We start from the raw sequence: 13082 nt of genomic DNA on the forward strand, positions 1-13082 counted from the left end.
ATCCATGTCACACGCCATGATTGATCCAGAATTCTTTGTGTATTATTCAGTCACACATATACCAAAAAAGGAAAAGAACAACATGCTTCTACTGCCCCTTAGTGGTAGTTTAGCATCACTACTCTGGATCTGTCAAACTTCAGACAAGACACGCACAGACAATAAATGATGAGACTCTGAGACCATGAATGGCAATAAGCTTTTTATTTAAACATTAAGGCAGTGTCTTTTTTGTTTTTCATTTTTACACTGCTATCCACAAAGCTTGCTGGTGGGCATGTAGAATTTAACCATGTGAATATTTTTTTTTTTTTTTTTTTTTTTAATACCAACCTTGAAGCAAGCCACATAAATATTTACATCTCTTCAGTTTTATATACAATCCTTGCTATTATACAGTGGGTTATAATAAAAAAAAAAATCATTATGCACAAAAATTGTTGAACAATGTACTGTTTATGTCAATCCCCCCACCCACCCTTGGACAGTCCAGGGAACACATCCAGATATCACCTTTGTGGTTTTCTGTTTGAATGATTATTTTTGATTCATGACGACACAGGTGTGAATTAAACACAGAAACTTTAAGGACAACAACAAAATGGATGCATGTTAAAACTGATTTCATTATAGACTTTTAAAAACAACCTATTTAGTCCGTCTTCAGTTCAGGGAACAGCTGGATATGGCTTAGTCTGTTAACCGTCACATTCTTTAATTTCATCAGTGGATAAATGATAAACGCACAGATAGACCAATGTGCAGAACCTGGCTGTATTTTTGCTTTGCCTGATAAAATTACAAACCCTGGATAAGAGGAAAGAAATATCAGAGCTAAAACATGGCTGAGATGAGCTTTCTGCAGGTACGTAGAGTGAAGGAGGGAGAGGAGGTAGTCCTATAACAGTCGTCATGTTTGCGTTGTGACAATCCCCTGTGAGAAAGAACTAGAGATAGAGGTGAGTCTTCCTAAAACTACTTAATATGCTCACTGCCATCGCTCAGAGTGTTCAGTCAGAGGACACAACGTGTCCCTGGTTTCCACAAAGTCACAAGCCGGAAACATTTCACATCATTTACACAGAGGGCGACCTTTAGAAAATACTGCAAGAGAAATGTGAAAACATGTCAACGAATGTTACAAAAGAGACAGAGAAAAAAAAACTACCAGAATGCTTTTGAATGCCTTTCCCCTCGACTTCCTCTAACCCGTACAAACACAGGATGTGCAATGAAGTACACTTGAAGTATGTCATAGGTCTCAGAGCGGAGAGAACGTCTGATGCAGGCCCAGGTAAGCTGTCCTGTGATACAGCATTGTCACTTTTAGTAGAATGAATCAAACAGTTAAAAGCTAAGGCTGTGATGGATTTGGAAGAAAAGAAGAAAAAAAAAACAACACAAGGAAAAAAAAAAAGGACGTTCCGTTTGCTTTTTCGATTTCAGATTTCCCTGCATGGACAGCATAAACCCTGGCATGGGGGGGCTAAAAGAAAAATTGTGCGTCACTTGGTAACTTCAGTACTGTATATGTAAAATAAATGGCACTTAACACTAGGAATATCTCATAACTGTACAAAATCTGCCTGGATGAGGGGTTGAGTCTCAGGTTCACCACTAGGCAGTAAAAGGTCAGAGGTCAGACCGCCACAACAGCTCCTAGATGGGGTTCCAGTGGGTCGGCTGAGGCCGACACCACCATGGACCAAGGGGTCATAGAAAGATGGCTTTTGTTTTGTCATCTCTTCAATGCTAGCAAACTCCAAGTGATGCTGAGGAATTTGCCTTTAAGCAGCTTTAAGGTCGGTCCGCACCTGCTCGAAGCGGCTGATTCATCGTTCACTGAAATGTGATTGTCGCTTTGAGTGTGGGAGCGCTAAACAATATTGGTGGCGAGACCAAAAGAAACAGGTAGGTGTTAAACCTCCACAGTGGGATTTCTATGCTGTTCTTGAGTCCATTTTTTCACCTGCCCCAGGAAACACAGAGTCTTAAAAATGCCATTGTGAACAGACTGACAACTAAGTGCTTAATATTCAAAAAACAGTTTCAACAAACACAGACATGGTTAATATAAAAACAGTGAGAAAGTGTCACTTGTCTCAGTGCCATTCATCTGGCAAAGCATCTCTCCTCAGCGCTTCGCCGCTCTCCACACCCTCCCAAAGATAGGATGACATCAGCGATGAACAGCATGTTTACCCTGTAAACCAATGATATGACCCTCCCACATAACAATCTCTGCCCCCCACCCCCGTAAAAGATACATCATTGCAGATAAGAGACAACAAATGACACCATCAAAAGGTCACCATCAAAATGTACTAAAGGTCTCAGCTCACGTTCCAAACACAGGACTGGACTCAATTCAAAAGGAGAAAAAAGAAAGAACCAAAAACAAGATAAAACAGGATGTGGATCCTCCTCCCGTCCTCTCGCACGTCTTCTTGTAGTGGTAGCAGTGCACAGGCCGCCTGCACCTGGAGTTCACCGTGAACAAACAAGAGAGGGTCCAGGCCATGTGGACTGCTGTGCTCAGGTCAGATCTGCAGTGAAAATCTGTCTCTGTCGCAGCCGACGTCAGGCTTCCCGACCGGACCGGCAACACCACCTCAGAGTGTCAGCACATCAGGGCGCTACACCAAAAAGGTGCAGGTCCATGTGTCTGTATTGATAAGGCCAGTGAGGAAAAGTAGTAAAGTTGAAATAAACAACAACAAAAAAAAAAGAAAACAAAGTGATTTGTCCTTTAGAGTAGTCCTGGAGTGAATGTAGAACACCGGAGCACAAACACACACACACGGCGCAGCAGCGTCCCAGCTGGTCGCTGCTTGGTGTCTCAGGTGTGTGACAAGATGACACGATGCTTGAGGACTGATGGAGGAAGATGCAGAGTGGAATGGTGTAGGTGGGGTTGCAGATGCCTCAGCAGGTGTGTGTGTGTGTGTGTGTGTGTGTGTGTGTTTGTGTGGCTGCAGCAGCACGGAGGTGGTTGACTGTTAGCAGGGTCCTGGTGCGCGGTGGCGTCGGGGGGGGTCACTCGCTGTCGGACAGGGTCTCGTACTGAGACATGAGCAGAGGCTTGGGCTCCTCCTCCCAGGAGCGGCCCTGTCCAGGTCCTGACCCAGGGCCCTGGCCCCCCGGCTGGCCGGAGGAGGGGGAGGGGGAGGGGGCCGAGACGCCACCGCTCGGGAAACGCATGATCAGTGGGTTACAGGGGAACGGAGTCGGAGCTGAACCTGCAACAAAGTGACAGAGTTGGTGATGAGTTTCACGCCGGGATTCCACTGGATGCGGAACGATTCCGAAACGAGACCGCTACGGAACGGCTGCGTATTCCGACTCCGTCAACTCACACCGGTTACGTCCGTGATGTTGATTGTTGCGGCTCCGCCGCACAGCGGGAACACGTGATCTCGCGATAAAGCGGGTTGTAGTTTCCATAAAGTGAACCACAAAATCAAAAACATGGTGTAAACGGGGTGAAAATGATGTCTGAAAACCTCCGAGCTGCTGACTTCAGGCCGCTCGCTGCCCATTACAACGTTTTCAAGGTGTAAAGCAGGAAATATGCTCCGCTGTAAACATGGTGTATTTTATTTTGAAAATGAACCGGGTGTTTTATTTTGTATTTTGCCCGCGATTCCCTGTCATACACGACCTGCGCCGTGCTCCGGCGTGCGGCAAAAATAGAAGCTCTGCGTATGTGTTGCGAGGGCTGCCGGATGCCGGTGCCGTTCTGGACCCACGACGCAGCGGACCCGGAGTCGGTGGACGCTCACACGGTGATTATAGTTAAAGGACAATTCCAGGCGAATTCAACTTGGGGGTGTATTTTCCTATCATTTTAGGTCTAAAAGAAGGAATCTGAAGATTTTCAGTTTAATCGCTCCTGTTTTGCGGTAGCTGCGTCTGTCCCCGCATCGCCACGGTAGCAATGAATGGGAGTGGATGTAAGTTCCGCTGTTTAGGCTGTTTACATCTTTCAAAGCCGCAATTTTTTTCCACAGACAGCGTCAGATGGCTACTCAAACATGCACCGAGAAGTTTATTTACTTCAAGCAAGCCGGCATGTTTGTGAAACTAGATCTAATTCAAAGTCTCCCGGAGTCTCGCGCGAGACCCAGTTGCCGTGCTCGGTGTGTTCACATGCAGTGGGAAAAGCTACCGTTTGTGTCATAAACACATATCAACTCTTTACTTGCTTCAAGTAAAAAAAACTTCTCGTCGCATGTTTGAGTAGCCACCTGATGCTGTCTGTGGAAAAAAATGTACACTTCAAGCAAGTAAAGAGTTGATATTCCTGTGTTTATGACACAAGCGGTAGCTCCTACTGCGCCTGAATACACCAGCACTGCAACTGGGTCTCGCGCGAGACTCCAGGACACTTTGAATTAGATCTAGTTTTACAAACATGTCGGCTTGCTTGAAGTAAATAAACTTCTCGGTGCATGTTTGAGTAGCCATCTGACGCTGTCTGTGGAAAAAAATTGCGGCTTTGAGGGCTGTAAACAGCCTAAACAGCGGAACTTACATCCACTCCCATTCATTGCTGCCGTGGCGATGCGGGGACAGACGCAACTACCGCAAAACAGGAGCGATTAAACTGAAAATCTTCAGATTCCTTCTTTTAGACCTAAAATGATAGGAAAATACACCCCCGAGTTGAATTCGCCTGGAATTGTCCTTTAATACGTAACGGCTCCGCCGCCGTACCGGAGCGGATCTGCAGCCGTTCCGCATCCAGTGGAATGTAGGCGTCAGGCAGAGATCCACTACAACACATCAGAGTAGGGTTGTCACAATACCAGAATTTCAGCAGTCGATACCAATACCTGTGAATTTCCACGATTCTCGATACTAATTCGATACCACGATTAAAAAACAAAACAAAAAACAGAACCCATGTACTTTTAAATTCACAACTTTATTGAAAACTGTTAACTTCAACATCTTTTTGCACAGAATTTAATAGGGCTCCCCCCAAATAGTCGACCAAGCAAAAAACATTTGGTGCTGTGTCTTGTCAAAATTAAGTCAAAACCAATATGACAAACTGTATATGAAAGGCTATAGGGCTTTTAATTTGAAGGGTCAGATACAGGAAGTCGTGACACTCACTGTCAGTTTTTTGTTGTTGTTTTTTGACAGGCGCGGTCTCTCTCTCTCTCTCTTTTTTTTTTTTGTCAAAGGCGACTTTTTCCGATGTTGTAACAGACGTTTCTGGTTTGGAGACTCCCACGTGAAAGGAACTGTAAAACCCGACCGGCTAGAATGGACACGGCTCGCCGAGGGAAAAGTTGTATATTCAGTTCTTATGGTACCAGAAAAAAGCAAGTATCTATTTATTTTTTTGGTGTTGGTATCGACTTGGTACCGAAGTATCGGTTCTTGTGACAACCCTACATCAGAGTCAGAGAGGCGGTGTGTACCTGTGGATGAAGGCCGGTCTTCCCACACACGGTTGGTAAGTGGAGTCCGTCTGTTGCAGTCTCCCTCAGAGTGGACCGAGGACACAGAGGACGGTCTCTCCCCTCCTGACAGACCCGGTCCTGGAGACTTGGCTTTGCGCCCGTTAGAGCGCCCGCTGCTCTTGGAGGACTTCCCTCCACCTACAAACACAAGAGGCAGACGTCTGGTTTGAAGCTCTACACACATCCAGCATAGCAGCTGCTCTTCCTCCACATAGTGAAGAACCATGGATTGCATTAGCTTTTCCCGATGTTCTGGTATATTAAATAAAAACATCAACGCAGAGATCACTGTTAAGAGTAGGGGTTGCATGACTTCAGATTTGACTCTAATGTTATGAAAGTTTTTTTTTTTCCATAATAAATAAAATCACAAGAGGAGGGAAATGCTTTGCAACAATCTGTATTCACTGACAGACAGCTCATGCACAGAAATGAGTAAACAGAACAGCAGGTATATAAACAACAAGCTGTAAACCAGTTGTTCTTTGTTTGTTTTTTTGTTAACATACACTCCTATATAAGTGCAAAAGAAAATACTGTAGCTTATACTGTCTAGAGCCTGCAAGCCTAATCACCATCACAGTCCTGCTCAGTACAGTTTTTGTTTTGTAGAATAAAATGAATAACCAAGTTTAAAAAGAATGTGCATTCAGCAATAGAAGACAATTTAAATCAATAAGGTGACAGATTAGTTTCATTCAGCTCTCCTCTTGTACTGCCAAAATCACGTGATCAGCGACTACATGTAGTCAACATCATTGTGGAGCAGTAAAGTCGACTAGTCGACTAGTCTGTGCAACCCCTAGTTAAGAGTAGTAGAAGAAATACTTATACTTCTCCTTCTAGCCAGGAGTCAAATGAAAAGATCAATACCACTGGCATGCGTCTATGTGGAGCTACAGCCAGAAGCCATTTGTTCATTTACCGTTAACACTGTGAGCAGGGTGAAGAAGTCAGCTTGACAACAGAAAATAAGTTCATAACAGAAAAAGACAATATAACTTGAGGATGTCGCACCTTGTGAGAAACAGTCGTCACCACGTCCATCAGCTCCAGACATGCTGGCTCCCATCTGGTTGCTGGCGTTGGATGGAGAGCGTTCCTCAGACTGATCATCGTATTTGCCCATTAAGGCCTTTCTAATAATGGCCTCCAGGCCTATTGAGTTACCAGGGGCCTCTGGAGCCGGGTGGCTGCGCACACTGACAGGTCCTGTGGAAAAGAGGGAGGACAAGTTAGAGGGAGGGAGGGATGATACACGTGAAGAATGTTATCAAGGCATGAAACAAAAACTGCAATAAAAAGAGGAAGAAGAAGAGAGAGTACAGTTTCAGAGCTACAGCATGAAGTATAAGAGGAAATGTAAACTATGAAGAGATAAAAACAGGCCAAGAGTGGAAAGACAGTCTGGTGATTTATTACTGTCAGAGGAGTAGTAAGCACAACCTTAAAGAGAGGTGTAGAAAAAAGAGATGAAACATCTTCAGTCAGGAAGCCTCACTGCATTTCTGCTGCGTCATGTGGCTGCTGGTTAACACTAGGTTAAAGGTGCCTCCAGGTGCAAGCATCTTATTTCATAAATGCAATTTTACAGCATGTGTAATGTGCGTACACGGGTCACACTCAATTCCTGTGTAAACGTCTCATCGGGACCTTTGGAAGATTCTGTAAACGGCACCTTTCACCACTGCTCTGGTCTGAAAACATGAAGCGGTGGTTCTGAAGCAGAACAAAGTCTGCCAAGGCCTTGGACATCAGTCTGCTCAAATATAAATCAAACTCTCTGTCAGCTGCTCTGTGTCCGATGGCCATTATTAACTCAAGTTGCATAATGCATACTGTTTGCATATTTAACCCACTTTGCAAATATGACATAAGGGAGAAGGGGGGAGGAATAGGTCACCTGCAGTTGTGGACGCCGGCATATTGAAGATCTCTGTTCCTGGCTGACCGGCATCTGAGAGAGTGAACAGAATGGATTTTTAAGACGTCACTCTCATGATTAAGGCGCACTCCGTCACACGGCACACGGTCAGACTTACTGAAATCCCCGTCGTTCCCCACCACAGTCATCTTCTTGATCATCTCCTGTTTCTTTGACTTGACGATGGCCGAGGTGCTCTCTGTCAGCTTGCTGAAGAAAGCTGGAGGTTGGGAAGTGTTGGGAGGGGAACGGGAGCCCATCCTGTAGGAGGGAAGGGAAGGTTAACACACTTATCAACACTCCTTTGTATGCTTTTGAATTCAATGGTTGGCACGTCTAAGCACCATACACAAGCCAGTTCCACGCACTTGCACCACTTGTAGAGTGACAACGACTCAGACTAGTATTAGAATGAAATGAATCCACCCAATCACTGCTGTGGGTTGTGGTGGCAGCAGAATGAACAGTAGGAGCCCATACATTTATGGGAAAAATAACAAAAAGAAAAGGTTGAAGGAGCCATTAGCATTAACAGCAGTCTTGCTGAGAGCTTTAGCCAAAGCTGAGTTTATAATAAATGAGGATATAACACTGTTTCCTCTACTGAAGATAGCATGCTTACAAAGTGATATAAATCAAAGTGAAGACAGGGGTTGCTTTTCTCTGTTGGGGGAAGCTCTGTGGTGGGTAAAGAAATTAAATTTGATGCTGAACTGCAAATGTGTCTTTGAGACTCTGTGTAAACAGTTGTTAATACGTTAGCTATGTAGCAATAGCAAAACCTACAAAGTCCCTTTAACTAAAAAAATAAAACGACTGGAAATGGGTTTGACCTGTTAAACTCAGCAGTAATAGTAAATGAATTCATGTATTTTGATAACATTCATCTAGATGTTCTATTCTCACAAACACAGTGAGCACCTTGGAGCTACAGCGGTACTACAGGCTGTTTGACAGCTAAAAGGCCAGACTTTGTACGCTTTGTTCAAATAGTGGCATTAGCCCTCCACTCAATATTTAACTAGGAAAGAGATACTTAACTGCAGTCATGTTGTTGTATAAACTGCTTCTATAGAAGCTGTATACACACACCACAGTTTGATTATAATTGACTTGACCCACAGAAGTCAACACAAGCAATAATACATACTGTATCTGCAGGGAGCCTTTCTGTGGAAATCTACAGCAATGTGAGTTGTTGTTTTGTTTGTTTTTTTTACCCTTGCTCTCCCTGCTCGTTGGGGTAGGAGGCCCCTCCCTGGACTTCAGGTTCAGAGCTGGCTCCAGCAGGAGACACTGGTTCGATGCCGTCATTTGAAACACTAACAGGTGATGTCTTGGGCTGAGGAGGAGACCTGTGGAGAATACAAAAGATTGATATATTTACAGCATTTTTACCATCAGTACAAATCAGTGAATCCTTGATTAGATGCCCAGTAGCAAAGGAAGACAGCACATGCAGAAGGACGGTGACTAGACAGTGCTTTTAGCTTGTATTTTCCATGAGATCCTGTTAGATAGTAATTCCTACCGGTCTCTGTTGCGTTCTCCACCGAGGCCCTCCGGATAGCGGGGCCCTTGGGCCGACTCCTGTGATGTGGGTGGAGGCTGGGAGGCACTGGGTGGACGGGTCAAGTCCAGGACAGGAGAGCCATGGTAGCTTTGCTGCTGGCTCTGCCTAGTGTAGTCTTTAGTTATCACCTCCTGTTCATGTAAAGATATAACCATAGTGAGAGACGTAGGACAGCAACGCGTGGCTTACATGGAAATAAAACCACTTTGGAAATATACATAGTAATTAATATGTATCATTTGTGCCATTTTTTGCAGCTGTAAAGAGCAGTCTTACACTGATGTGCTGGGCCAGGGTGACCACCCTCTGGCTGCCTTTAACACACGGGGATGGGGGCTGTTGTCCTGGAGACAGTCTCTCCTCAGAGGGAGGACGGTACAGACCAAGTGGCTCCATCTTCTGTTGAGCTGAGAGTTGACCTGAGAGAGATTCACACCCACAAACACACACACAGAGAAAAAAAAAATCACATCCACACATGGAAAAAAGTTAGTTTTGTTTTTTTTAGTTGACAGTGACACGTTTCAGTATTTCTAAAATGTCCTAATGAAAATCATGAGCAGTTTAGAAAATGCTCATCCATCCATGGTGGTTATGTTGTATAAACATGTCATGTAGCACCTGCAGGAAGGCTGAAAGCAAACGCTATATGAAAGTATGTGCGACCAGCTTCCTCACATCTTTTAACTATTAATAGAATACTCTTTGCATACAGACTTCACAAGCCTGGCTTTGACCAGAAATGACACTAAAACTGACTGGTTTTGCATCAGTGACTCGTAAATGAAGAAGTCACACAGTTACTTTTTAACTGAAGAAACATCTTCCGTCACAAAAAGACCTACAGTGCTGCCTCGGACACAAAAAGAAGACAGATGTAAACACTGTATTCATAGAATACAACAACAAAACTTAACTCATGCCGGGCCAGGTCAGCCATACATTTATGATATTATTGTTTAACCATTGTGGGACTTAAGTTTTACGCTTGAATGCTCTAGAGAGCACTAATGAGCCTATTTCCAGACACTTCTCCCTTGAGCGTCGTCTCACTATGTGTTTTCTTACACAACTCTTGCACTACAGTATTTATCTCATGAGAGGATGATGCAAGTCGAGCAGTGGAGGGAGGGGCGGGGGCCCGGCTCTACAGACTCCCAGAGAGGACGAGACCAGAGGGACAGGGCACTGTGCTTTTTGTTGTGAGCTAACAACAACAGAGGAGATTTCAACAGCAGCGAACTAGAGTATTCATGTTATTCATGTTTGTGAATGTGTGCCAACAGCAAGAGGATCTGTCCAAGTGTCTCATCTCTTTTGGGAAGCATGCTTCCTGTAGCCTACTGTATACTAGGGGTGTGCCAAAAATTTATATCGATTCACATAAGAATCACAATTCTCATTTAATACAATTCAAAATCGATATAAAATGTCCCAAAATCGATTTAAAAAAATTAAAAAATAAATCTGCTGGCTGTCGGCCTCCATTTCCTTAGAATTTAAAAGGCAGCATGGCTAACTGCACTATTTTTCTTAATAAAGAGGCACTTTTAATTTTGTTACTTAAGTAATATGTGATATTGCTTTTATGCAATAGTTTCAACAATTCCATCTGTCTTGTAAAGCAGACTGCAGTAGATCATGAGGATCCTTTGCACACTGATAGATTGAAGCAGAAACCATTAGGAATCAAATTGTTTTGAATCGAAAAACGATTTTGAATCGAATCATAGCCCCAAAAATCTGAATCGAATCGTGAGATAGTAAAAGATTCCCACCCCTACTGTATACACAGGACTATTAACACACATTTCAGCTGGGCATGCAGCTGTCACCTGCCTGCAGCCTTGTATAAATACACATGTGACACGCTGTTCTGCAAAGCAGAAAACAAACAAAATACAACAACAGCAGCAAACAAATTCAAAATTCACATTCCAAACTCCCAGAGGCTTGATTGACAGATGTGTTGAGTGTCGGGTGTGTGTGGGAGAAAAATTAAAAGAAAAAAAAAAAATTAGCATAAATTACAGTGAGCCATAAATAGGAACATGCAGAGATTTGGAGGGCCACAACCTGTAGTACCCCCCTCCCCCTGGGTGGCTGAAAGTCTCCCCAGTCTTTTCCTGGTGCCTCCCCCTTCAACACCGTCCTTCTGTGTGGCTCTGGTGCTCTCTGGGTTTGGTGGTTGGTGAGGCTTTCAATGACTTTTAATGAAAGGGACTCTGTCATCTACTCTGGTCCCCTTTAGCCATCTGGGCTCTATGCGGTCATTGTGCCCCAGCACGATATGCTTCAATAGGTCTGTGAGCACCTTCATGAAGGAGTGCCTCATATGACATGCAGCGGTGAAGTAGAGGCACCGCATTTGTGAAGTCAAAGTGCTTCAATTACAAGCAGTCTCATTTAACACAGGAGAGAAAAGCCTCCTGTGGTGCAATGCCTTTTCAAGTGTCTAAAATATTCCTTTCATGCCCACTTGCATGTGGTGAAATATTCTTTTTAAAGTAAGCAGCCGAAAGGGAGGGAGGAGGGGTGCCACGTTGAATTCAAGTCATATCATCTATGAAAAAAAAAATTAAAAATAAGCAGCAAAAGATGTTCCGCCTTAATGTCCCACCAGCTTCAACTACCTTAAAGGACACCTAGGATCTTCTTCATGGAAAGTTAAATGTGATGAGTTGTTATTATTAATATTTTATCAATCCTCTATCAAGTATATAAACTGCCTCTTCAGAATTCATTTCAGCCAGTCAGGTCCAATTTGGACAGGCTGGAAGTTTAGTTTTCCAGAGGTCACCCTTGGTGGTCTTTAAGTCTGTAAAATAAACTACTAACAAAACTGGAGAAAAGCAAAAAATTATAGCATTGAAAGAAAAAATGTAAATGAATTGGGCTGATTTGATAATGCCAACCACCACAGCGTGCAATAGGCCACAGACTGACGGGGGAGGGTCTGGGTGATGAGGGGGACCCTGGGATCCAGAGCGTCTTACCATCAGTGGCGCTGCTGGCAACAAGCGAGCCCGTCTCTGGCATCCCCGTTTCACAAGAAATTTGACGCATTATAATCGCGTTTATGAAGTTGGCCGCAGTCATGGTGGTCTTACCGAGTGCTCGGAGCTCTTGTTCCTGAATGGACATCGGTTTGTTTTGAGTCTTTTCCCTACTAGGTGTACCGCATTCTCCACGGCCAGGAGGGTTATCCGACTGGGGAGGCATCAGGTGCTGAGGCCGGCTTGAAGCCGAGGTATAGGAACCTGGGTATAGTCCTGGGCTGGGGCTGGACAGCTTGGGGTCTGATTTACTGGAGGGTCCGTGCTGGTCCTGCACATGCTTGGGTAAACCTCCCCTGATTTTGCCTCCATCACGACTCTGCTCTTTGGCTCCACTCGGGTCCACAACAGGTGGATAGGCCTCAGGAGGCACACCTGTCCTTTGGAGGTGGCCAGGGTAGCCTTGGTAACGTCCTGGGCCAGAGGGCATGGAACTGCCAGGACAAAGAAAACACACATATTAAACATGGCATTAGAAATGTTAAACTTTGCTGTGATGTAATGAAATTAAAGGGGTAGTTCAACATTTTGGCAAATTGGCCCATTGCCATAATCCCCATTGTCATAGCAGTAGGTTTGTTACCTTTAATTGTCGGTACAAGCTATTTTTAGAACGGTGGAGCAGAGCCATGAGCTCACTGAGTCATGACCGACTCGAGTCTCAGTCGGTCTCAGTATCAGTGCGAACCTTGCGCATGCGCGCTGGCAGCGGAAGAGCGGACAACAGACACTAGGAGCTAATGCTACAAACATGCTTGGAATGTGGACTTATTTAATTTTTTTCGGGACAATTACGCAATTTGGGGCTTCAGCACAAGACGGACATTACATACGAGCATCATGGAGGTATTTGGATGTTTTTTTGTGTGTGTTTTTTTTTACGAAGAGCTCTGGTGTCCCTTTGCTACCGTGGCATTGAAATGCACTGCTACGCCAAGACCCCCTGTAACTCAGAGAAGGGACGGTGGACTCTGAAAATTCTTCCAGCCCTTAGTCAACATGAGGGTGAGTAGATAATGAGCGAAATATCATTCTAGGGTGAACTATCCCTTTAA

The 13082-nt window shown here is 44.4% G+C and overlaps 1 protein-coding gene across 14 annotated transcripts in view; it reads right to left on the reverse strand.

The window, feature by feature from the left end:
• Positions 1–187: 187 nt before the first annotated feature.
• ncor2 (nuclear receptor corepressor 2) overlaps positions 188–13082 on the reverse strand; it is a 99397-nt gene continuing 86502 nt past the window's right edge. For 7 of the 14 annotated variants that reach the window (XM_085787499.1, XM_085787496.1, XM_085787498.1 and 4 more), the window contains 9 exons: positions 11968–12461; positions 9248–9390; positions 8930–9102; positions 8619–8753; positions 7517–7659; positions 7378–7431; positions 6492–6686; positions 5433–5612; positions 188–3239 (listed from right to left, as the gene is read on the reverse strand). In XM_085787499.1, the coding sequence (XP_085643625.1) occupies positions 3037–3239; positions 5433–5612; positions 6492–6686; positions 7378–7431; positions 7517–7659; positions 8619–8753; positions 8930–9102; positions 9248–9390; positions 11968–12461 (1720 nt within the window). In that variant the 3' untranslated portion in view covers positions 188–3036. The remainder of the gene's footprint in view (positions 3240–5432; positions 5613–6491; positions 6687–7377; positions 7432–7516; positions 7660–8618; positions 8754–8929; positions 9103–9247; positions 9391–11967; positions 12462–13082) is intronic. The other 7 variants (XM_085787509.1, XM_085787506.1, XM_085787504.1 and 4 more) reach the window with 2 other exon arrangements.

This window comes from Trachurus japonicus, chromosome 9, assembly GCF_045865225.1.
Source record: "Trachurus japonicus isolate A0001 chromosome 9, Traja_1.0".
NCBI classification, from domain to species: domain Eukaryota; kingdom Metazoa; phylum Chordata; class Actinopteri; order Carangiformes; family Carangidae; genus Trachurus; species Trachurus japonicus.